This window comes from Squalius cephalus, assembly GCF_949319135.1.
Source record: "Squalius cephalus genome assembly, chromosome: 8".
Taxonomy (NCBI): domain Eukaryota; kingdom Metazoa; phylum Chordata; class Actinopteri; order Cypriniformes; family Leuciscidae; genus Squalius; species Squalius cephalus.
In genome coordinates, this window is record NC_137129.1 from 42049720 (window position 1) to 42060276 (window position 10557).

The 10557-nt window shown below is 42.3% G+C and overlaps 1 protein-coding gene across 1 annotated transcript in view; it reads right to left on the bottom strand.

Annotated features, from left to right (window-relative positions):
* LOC307163723 (uncharacterized protein) overlaps positions 1-8756 on the bottom strand; it is a 29822-nt gene extending 21066 nt beyond the window's left edge. Inside the window, exon 1 of the mRNA XM_079879940.1 lies at positions 8485-8756. Within this exon, the coding sequence (XP_079736066.1) occupies positions 8485-8542 (58 nt within the window). The 5' untranslated portion in view covers positions 8543-8756. The remainder of the gene's footprint in view (positions 1-8484) is intronic.
* Positions 8757-10557: the final 1801 nt, after the last annotated feature.

Here is a 10557-nt window from a genome sequence, read left to right on the forward strand (position 1 = left end):
CATGGGCACCAACAGAGAGGTCAGAGAGGTGGGCACCAACAGAGAGGTCAGAGAGGTGGGCACCAACAGAGAGGTGGGCACCAACAGAGAGGTCAGAGAGGTGGGCATAGGCACCAACAGAGGTCAGAGAGGTGGGCACCAACAGAGAGGTCAGAGAGGTGGGCATGGGCACCAACAGAGAGGTGGGCACCAACAGAGAGGTCAGAGAGGTGGGCACCAACAGAGAGGTCAGAGAGGTGGGCATGGGCACCAACAGAGAGGTGGGCACCAACAGAGAGGTCAGAGAGGTGGGCATGGGCACCAACAGAGAGGTGGGCACCAACAGAGAGGTCAGAGAGGTGGGCATGGGCACCAACAGAGAGGTGGGCACCAACAGAGAGGTCAGAGAGGTGGGCACTAACAGAGGTCAGAGAGGTGGGCACCAACAGAGAGGTCAGAGAGGTGGGCACTAACAGAGAGGTCAGAGAGGTGGGCATGGGCACCAACAGAGAGGTCAGAGAGGTGGGCATGAGCACCAACAGAGAGGTCAGAGAGGTGGGCATGAGCACCAACAGAGAGGTGGGCACCAACAGAGAGGTCAGAGAGGTGGGCATGAGCACCAACAGAGAGGTCAGAGAGGTGGGCATGAGCACCAACAGAGAGGTGGGCACCAACAGAGAGGTCAGAGAGGTGGGCATGAGCACCAACAGAGAGGTCAGAGAGGTGGCCATGGGGCCCGTCAAAGGGTTGGTCATCAGAGAGAGGGAGGCAGAACTGTTGCCTCTAATGAAGTCCGGGCCATCATTGTTGATCATGTGGTGAACCGAGGCCTTACTATGGCAGAGGCTGCCAGATTAGTTGATCCAAATCTAAAAAGATGTGTGCTGACCGACCAGCAAGAGTGGGCAGTGGTGGAAATGGTGAGGGCCAGGAATGATATAGGCTACAGCTGTCAGAAATAAAGCAGGCAATTGAGGAAAACAATGACACCTTTGCCAATGTGGCATCCATCAGCCTACCAACAGTAGGCCGTCTTTTAAAGAGGCACCAGGTATCAATGAAACACATTTACCTGGTGCCTTTTGAGAGAAACAATGACCGGGTGAAACAACTAAGGGCTGAGTATGTTCAGGTACTGCACTATATATTGTATTACTGTTACTATTTGATGCATCACTTACGTCATATGTATATTGGAACAACACTGTAAAAAGAACTAACCAAAATATATATTTTTAGAGGGTTATGGTGCTTGACGCTGATGTGAACCATCACAAGTATATTTTTGTTGATGAAGCGGGCTTTAACCTGGCCAAAACTCGTCGCCGTGGACAGAACATCATTGGCCAACGAAATGCAATGTAAGTCACTTTGGATAAAAGTGTCTGCCAGATGCATAAATATAAAGATCCCCCAAACAAACAGCTGATTCAGAGCAAATGTGAAGAAGAGTGATTTGAGTGTTTGACTCCAAACACATGCTTTAATTTACACTGAGTTTGATCATGTCAGGATTCCATGATGTAACGTCTCAACATTCAGAAACTGCGTCTGCCAGGATCATAAACGCAAACACATGCGATGAGAAACACACACAGAGCTTTAGGAAGTAATGTTTGGATCGTCAGGATCTCTCAAACACAGAAACACACACTCATAAACTCACTCTCTCTCTCTCTCTCTCTCACACACACACACACCAAAGCCCAGAAACAGTATGAAACACTTAATTTAATCTGAATACAAACAAACAAGCTAAAGGTGCATTAAATGGATAAGGACTTATATTTTGTTTTATATAGCTACTTTTTATTTTATAATACATTATACACTGCTCAAAAAAATAAAGGGAACACTTTTTAATCAGAGAATATCATCAAGTCAGTTAAACTCCTGGGATATTGATCTGGTCAGTTAAGTAACAGAGGGGGTTGGTAATCAGTTTCAGCTGCTTTAGTGTTAATGACATTAACAGCAGGTGCACTAGATGGGCAACAGTGAGACAACCCCTAAAACAGGAATGGTTTTACAGGTGGAGGCCACTGACATTTTTTCCCTACTCATCTTTTCGGACTGTTTTTCACCAGTTTTGCATTTGGCTAGGGTCAGTGTCACTACTGGTAGCATGAGACGATACCTGGACCCTACAGAGGTTGCGCAGGCAGTCCAGCTCCTTCAGGATGGCTCATCAATACGTGCCATTGCCAGAAGGTTTGCTGTGTCTCCCAGCACAGTCTCAAGAGCATGGAGGAGATTCCAGGAAGACAGACAGCTACTCTAGGGGTGCTGGACAGGGCCGTAGAAGGTCCTTAACCCATCAGCAGGACCGGTATCTGCTCCTTTGTGCGAGGAGGAACATGATGAGCACTGCCAGAGCCCTACAAAATGACCTCCAGCAGGCCACTGGTGTGAATGTCTCTGACCAAACAATCAGAAACAGACTTCATGAGGGTGGCCTGAGGGCCCGACGTCCTCTAGTGCAGTGGTTCCCAACCTTTTTTTGTATGAGACCCCCTTTTTCCCCAAGAAAATATTTTAGGGCCCCCCTTCAAATTTAATGATATTATCGCTCTTGTAAGCTTGCAGCAAGGATGACAAAATATGTTGTTTTCAAACAAACGGTATGTTTACTATAACCAGATATGTTTATGCACAAATAATAGCCTATAATATTGAAAATACAATAACAAAAACATCAGTAGGCCCTTTGTAATTTAAAAACGTAAGCCTAGGAGTAGCCAATAAATCGGCCCTATTTGAAATGCAATAACAAAAATATTCACACTGGTGTGTAGGTAAAAAAACAAGAATATAGGCTATTACTAAATGGCTGCTGTCTGGGACCTCAATACTTGCATGTTATTTGTGAGGCTTTATCAATGTGAGGCTTTATTTTTGACGCTTTTGGCGCTATAGCGAGCGATAATAAACTTGTGTTTATTTACAGAATAATGCGTCTTTCGGAAGAACATTGTAGCCGGAACTACTTCTCTCTGTGTACGTCTATGACGAGTCACGCAGGTACTGGACTACTCCGCAGCGGCAGCGATCCGAACCAGTGTGAAATAGTCCCAATGTAAACACTTATTATAGGTGTACCATAGTGGTTCAGGATAAGACAAAAAAACAGATAGTAAAATGGATTCATGATTCATTATATAATGAACTCGCTCATTATATAAATTTTGTAAATTTTGAACAGAAAAAAGTTAAGGACTTTTATTTAAAGGAGCTGTATGTAAGAAATGTATTTCAATTAATCATAAAATGGCCCTGATATGTCACTAGACATTAAGAAATCATGTTCATTTCAAATACTTATATCACTGACAACAGTAGTCCGGCCAGGATATTGTCATTTAAAAAGTTAAGTTGCAGCCCTCAATTGATGTTGATGTTGTCATCTTGTGTTTTGGCCTGAAGCGCCACCCTCCACCTATCTACCAATCACAAAGTCAGTAGTGTTTCGGCATCCGGGTTGCCAGCTCTGCTCTAGTTAGCACAGCTGCAGCTCCTTTAGCAGCCTACGTTCCTGCTGGATCCTGCAGCCTATCTGGCAACCTCGAGTCAGGGGGGAGGGGGAGGGGATACAGTGATTGCAGTACCAGTTTTGGCCACAATCTTACATACAGCTCCTTTAATGCTCACTGCTCAACTTTTCAAAATACGACGCGACCCCCCACAGAGCTCGCTGAGGCCCCCTTGTGGGTCGCGACCCCCCTGTTGGGAACCAATGCTCTAGTGGGCCCTGTGCTCACTGCCCAGCACCAGGGAGCTCGATTGGCATTTCCCATTGAACACCAGAATTGGCAGGTCCGCCACTGGTGCCCTGTGGTTTTCACAAATGAGAGCAGGTTCACCCTGAGCACGTGACAGACAGGAAAGGGTCTGGAGAAGCCGTGGAGAATGTTATGCTGCCTGTAACATCGTTCAGCATGACCGGTTTGGTGGTGGGTCGGTGATGGTCTGGGGAGGCATATCCATGGAGGGACGCACAGACCTCTGCAGGCTAGACAATGGCACCCTGACTGCCATTAGGTATCAGGATGAAATCCTTGGATCCATTGTCAGACCCTATGCTGGTGCAGTGGGTCCTGGGTTCCTCCTGGTGCACAACAATGCCCGGCCTCATGTGGCGAGAGCATGCAGGCAGTTCCTGGAGGATGAAGGAATGATACCATTGAAGGGCCACCACGCTCACCTGACCTACATCCAATAGAACACCTCTGGGACATTGTGTTTCGGTCCATCTGACATCACCTGGTTGCACCTCAGACTGTCCAGGAGCTCAGAGATGCGCTGGTCCAGATCTGGGAGGAAATACCCCAGGACACCATCCGTCGTCTCATTAGGAGCATGCCCCGACGTTGTCAGGCATGCATACAAGCACGTGGGGGCCATACAAACTACTGAGTACCATTTTGAGTTGCTGCAATGAAATTTCAGCAAAATTGACAAGCCTGCTGCATCATTTTTTCACTTAGATTTCCGGGGTGTCTTTGAATTCAATCCTCTGTAGGTTGATCATTTTCATTTCCATCAAACGATGTGGCATCCTTTCGTTCATAACACATTACCCAGTCCATATTAGTATAGATATCCAGCATGATATTTTTCCACATTGAGATCTGATGTGTTTTCAAAGTGTTCCTTTAATTTTTTTGAGCAGTGTATTATCGTAGTGGTTGCTGTTGTGGCATCTGCAGTTTTCAGAAAGGTCAATACATAATAATATCCATGAACTATTAATCTAGTATTATTAATACAATTATGTGACATATCATCATAGTTAATAAATATGGTAAACATTCAGTACTGTCTTAGTATATCAAGTTCAACTAAATGAAAGTGAGAAAAGTTGCCTTTGGCAACTAGCTGAAATAAAATAGATTTCATTTTTAGTTAACATGTATTATATTAAAATATTATTTCAAGTTATGAAAAAGTATTTTATGATTTTAGTTAACTATAATAACCTATAAAATCAGACACCCTTCCTGTACCATGATACCATCACAGTACTAGTTTAACTGTGCTGTTTTTTTTTTACTCATAGTAGTTTTACTGTAGTAACAACTCAAGCCCAAAACATTACATAATTTACATGTGAATTTATTATCATTATAAATGTCAAAGTATAAAGAAAAACAGAAAGAACTAATAAAACAGGAACATAATTTGATTAGTTAGTTTCATTCAAACGCACGCACACACACACACACACACACACACACGAGGAAATGTCAACCAGACTTGTGTTCAGAAAGAGAAGCTTATGATCAATCTTGACGCAACGCTCCCGTCATCGCGTCGCGCTGTGGTAATAGTCAGGTTCATTATATTCAGATTTTAACCTTTGTGGGAATTTTTTGGGGATTTACTAAACTATACATTTTTGGAAAGGTTATTGTATAAGGAGGCAGAAAATCAATGTTTGCATTTGCTCAGATGTCTATATGGCGGCCATATTGAAGTTAAAAAAATGGCCGCCATAAAATGTAAAATTGTAATATCTCGACTTCTGAATAAACTGGAATGTTGATTTTTACTGCTAAACTCACACTGTAAGGGTCAAGGAATCCAATGGTGCTAGTTACACTTTACCATATTGACCCTTCGATGCATGAGTAGGAAAAAAATGAGTAGGAAAATGTGGTTGTTTCCTTGCAATATCTTTGTAATGAAAAGTTATGATTTCATATTCCAGCTGTTCTTCAAAAAAATATTTTTTATATCACTCATTAAAACATTTAATATTTATTTTGGGAATTACAAAGACATGCACATTGCAAACCTACTAGAAAGGGTTCTGAGAGTGATCCACACACAAAGTAGTTCCTGTTGAAAGATTTTATTTGCAGTGATGTTTTGAGCCAATTGCCCTTCCTCAGACTTGCTATATCAGACTACAGAGCATCTAACACATGTATAGTAAGCATTATTTTCATTTTACCTCAGAAAATATGTTATACATTTCAACAATATATTCATACATATATGACTACAGCTAACTAAGCTAGCTAATATTACTGTATAGTGTGTGTCATATATGACTTTTGCTCCTCAGACTTCTGATATACTGGGATAGTTGTTTTGGAACACACAACATATTATATCAGCTGTGTCATCCCTCAAGAATATTGTTTTACATAGCATCTGGTACATGTATAGTAAGTAGCATATTATCTTAATTTTTTACCTCAGAATGTCATATTCCAACAACATATACATTTATGACTGCTGCTAACAGGTTGCTAACATTACTGTATAGTGCGTGTCAGTGTCATAAATGACGATTGTTTGAAAGAGTATTTTTTCCCCTACAAATTAGCCTACTTTATTGTAAGCTAACACTAGCTAAACTAGCTAGCTAATATTAGGCTACTGTATGTACGAGTACATCAGGATTTATGGGAAGTGTTCCCGGTTCCCGTTGACCTAATCTATGCAGCCTTTAGTGCTTTAAGTAATCAGCACTATTTTAAAATTTATACGATGTTTAATAGGGAGCCAATGCAGTCTTGGCAGAACTGGGCTAATATGGTCATATTTCCTGGTTCTAGTAACAACTCAAACTGCGACATTTAGGTCCAGCTGTAGTTTGTTTATTAAGCGTGCAGGGCAACCACCCCGTAGAGCATTACAATAATCTAGCCTTGATGTCATGAATGCATGAACTAATTGTTCCGCATTTGTCAATGAGAGCATATGCCGTAATTTAGATATATTTTTAAGATATATTTAAGAAGGGGTATGTCAAGCTGAGGAGTCCATTAGCTGGAAGCAGTGCATTTTCTGCCAGTCTGATGATAAAAAGAAAGGAGTCCTGGTCTAACACCCTAGATTAGAGTCCTATATGGTCTCATTCTTCAGGTAGTTCAAGAGAGGGCCAGTTTGAATGATGGGAACTATGTCCAAGTACAAAGGCGACTGCAAAACTGCACACCAGAAACAGTGTGCACAGAGAAGGCAGTCTGGCATCGCTCCTGTCACTCAAGTGCAACTAATGAGGTTGAAATACAATGTGCAAGAGACCACAATGCACATGCTTTAGCTACAGAACACTACACTGCCAAAAAGCGTGGACAGAAAAGAAGAAGCACAGAAATGGCTGAGCCAGACCCCTCAACATCTGGTTCTTCATTGCCATTCACACAATCCCATACAAATCCACTGGATAAGTGATGGCATCTCTTCTGCAAACATAGGGCAGAAAGTGACTAGCTCCCTCCAACACTTGGAGCTCTGAAGCAGCACATCTTGAGAGTCCATGCCCAAACAAGAGTATGGGCACAGGCAACTAGCCTGGTCCTACCAGACTCTTGTAAATTTTATTTGTACAGAGAGTCTGGCCACTCTCCATTGACAAGCGTTAACTTCCTTGAAGGCGGGTACTCTGTTGAAGTTTAAAACTATTGGCTAACGTTTGGTCGTGACGTATGTCTACAACTCAAACTAGCGCACCTCAACGTCATCGTTCTCAGCCACTCCCTCTGTTCGCTGATTGGACCGCCAAAAATTTGGCCGGAGAAAACCCAAGAATATACCGCAAACCCAGACGGAGTACTGAAGGAAAATTAAAATTGAGCGAAAGTACGTAGGAGGGCGGAGCCAGGCTAACAGGCAGCCATTGCTCTGCAGGATCCACAGCTAGATCCTCTGCAAAACGGATACTTCAAACACTCGCATGCTCAAACCAGTGACCACAGAGGTCCTCCCAGCCCCAAAGGCCATCCTTGAGTTGGTTCAATGCTAGTGTAAATCTGACTGCTCTTCTGGGAGGTGCTCCTACAGAGCTAAGGACTTAGCCTGTACTGACATGTGTCAGTGCAGCAGCCAGTGCCAGAATGATGACGCTTCCCAAGCCGTGATGTATGAAAGCGATGATGATTATGAGAAACTGTCTAACTAAAAAGGTTGCTTAATCATGTCGATAGTTCCCGAACATCCATGTTTTGCATTAGCGAATTTTAAACTCTTCAATAAAAGGAACTCTGAGATATCTGACCAACTGCTTGTGATGTTAAGTCTTTTTACCCAAATTGTGGATGTATTTCAATGGGATGATACAAAAACATGGTTTTTGAGGAACATGAAATATTAAATGCAAACAATTTTTCATTACAATGATATTGCAAGAAAACAACCACACCGGGTCATTTTTGACCCACTTATGCATCTATGGGTTAATGTGGCAAAGTCTTGTAGCTTTGTAACTAGCACCATTGGATTCCCTGACCCTGAAAATGTGGGTTTAGCAGTTAAAATCAACATTCCAGCTTATTCAGAAGCCGAGATATTACAAATTAAAGTTTTACGGCGGCTATTTTTTTTAAATTCAATATGGCCGCCACATAGACATCTGGGCAAATGCAAACATTGATTTTCTGACTCCTTATACAATAACCTTTCCAAAAATGTATAGTTTAGCAAATCCCCCAAAAATTCCCACAAAAATATATAGTGAACCTGACTATAACGAGACTGAAGCGGGATCTCACTCACCAGACATCAGACACACGAGAAGAACCGAGCCGAAGCCGACAGAACCGAACCGCTCCATCACAGCTCAACGCGTCGCGTCGCGTGTGACTCCGGATCAACGCTCTTATATTACACCGCGCTTATACCGGCGCGCGCGTCTCGTTCTCCCTTCTCCATCTGAGAGGAAACGCGCGGGCACGCGCTTAGTCACACATGAGGCAGGAAATGTCCAAGAGGAGGAAGCGTCTCTTTTCCTGCTTTACTTTCTCAAAACTGCTAACTACTGCGTGTGTGTAAATACATACAGCACTCACTAACTAGACAACACCTTTGGTATCTCGAAAGCTGGTAAGCACCCTTCATAGACAGCATTTCTGGACATCACAGTGAGCTGCCTACATAACATTTTTAGGCATCATAGTTTTAAAACCTATTGAGTTTCCTATATAAACAATATTTCTTGGAATTACTGTCTCAAATAGTGAGCTGCCTGCATAAATAACATTTTAAACATCATAGTCTCTAGACAAAATTCATATAGTCTCAAAGTTCAGTGAGTGATTTTCTTTTTCTTTTGTTCTTTTAACAACATTAATGGTAGCAGCGAGTATGTGCTGTCAGTGCACTGATTCAATAGACATAGGCTTACTGTTTTTCTTTCTCAACCATTATAGGGGATATTTGAACTTGAAAAAAGGTTGAATTTCTGTGGTTGAAACAACAATTCTTCTAATGTTTATTCATGTTTATTTGATGCTATAAATTAACTAGAAGGATAATCGTGAGATATAATTGTGTATGTGTCCGTGCACTATATGAGAGGCGTCTCTTTTCGTGCTTTTGTGAGTGCGCAGCACAGAAAACAGCAGGCATGCAGACGTGTTCTCTCGTGACTTGCGTTCCTGTCCAGTGACGCAAGATCGGCGGCGTTTGAGGGGCCCCTAATTGGCACGGGGCCCTGGGGCGGCCGCACCCAAGCACCCACGCTATCTCCGCTACTGTCTCAAAACATATAGGTTATATTGACCCAATATGTGTAACCCAACAGTTGGGTTAAACAAATAACCCAATGTTTTTCACTGTGTAGTGAGTTGCCTACATAGAAAACATTTCGGAGCATTCTAGCCTCAAAACCTGAGCTGCCTACATAAATAACAGTTTTAAGCCTCAGTCACTTGACAACATTCTGGGGGTCATAGTGTCAAAATCTAGTGAGTCTCCTATATAGACAGCATTTTAGGCATCATAGTTTCAAACCCTGGTGAGCTGCCTACATTACATTTTTAGGCCTCATATTCTCAAAAACCTAGCGAGTATAAGTTGCCTACATAGACTGCATTTTTAGGCGGTATAGTCCTAAAACCTAGTAATTTGCCTTACTTGCCTAGTGCCTACATATATAACATTTTGTTAGGCCTCATAGCCTCTAAACCATACATAGACAACATTTCTAGCATAGTCCAGAAATCTCTTGCATTTCTAACAGACAAGATTTCTGGACATCATCAATGCTTCATAGTCTTAAATCTGGTAGTTTTTAGACATTTGTTCTGCAGATCTGCCAGTTTAGACTGTATTTCTGACATGTGTGTGTGTCACAGTGAGCTGTACGCCTACACAGGGTTCTCTAACATCTCCAAACCTTGCACACGCCTACAGTAATGCAGCAAACACACTCTGAGCGGCCTAACACTCACAGAGAAGACTATAACACACTAATTAGGCTAAAACACGCTGTCTATCTACGAGGTTTTGACACACAGAAGCATCACCTCAGAGAGTCACGAGTGAGAAAAACAAACCAACAAGAAATGACCTCAATCTAGACCAAAGCATCTGCGTATGAAGAAGAATCGTGCAACACAACACATGCACAAGGTGAAATAACTACACGAAATAATATCATCTTGGTTTCTGAGAAATGTATCAATATTAAGGGAGTTTATGCTTAAAATGAGGGTCAGAAAAATAAACCCAATTTACAGGGAATGTTCTTGTAGAATTCATGTCTTTGCATCTCGAGTAAATGTTTCTTTATTTAAGAAAGTTGAGATATTTGTACTGGAAAACAACTAAAATCGTGTTATGCAGCGC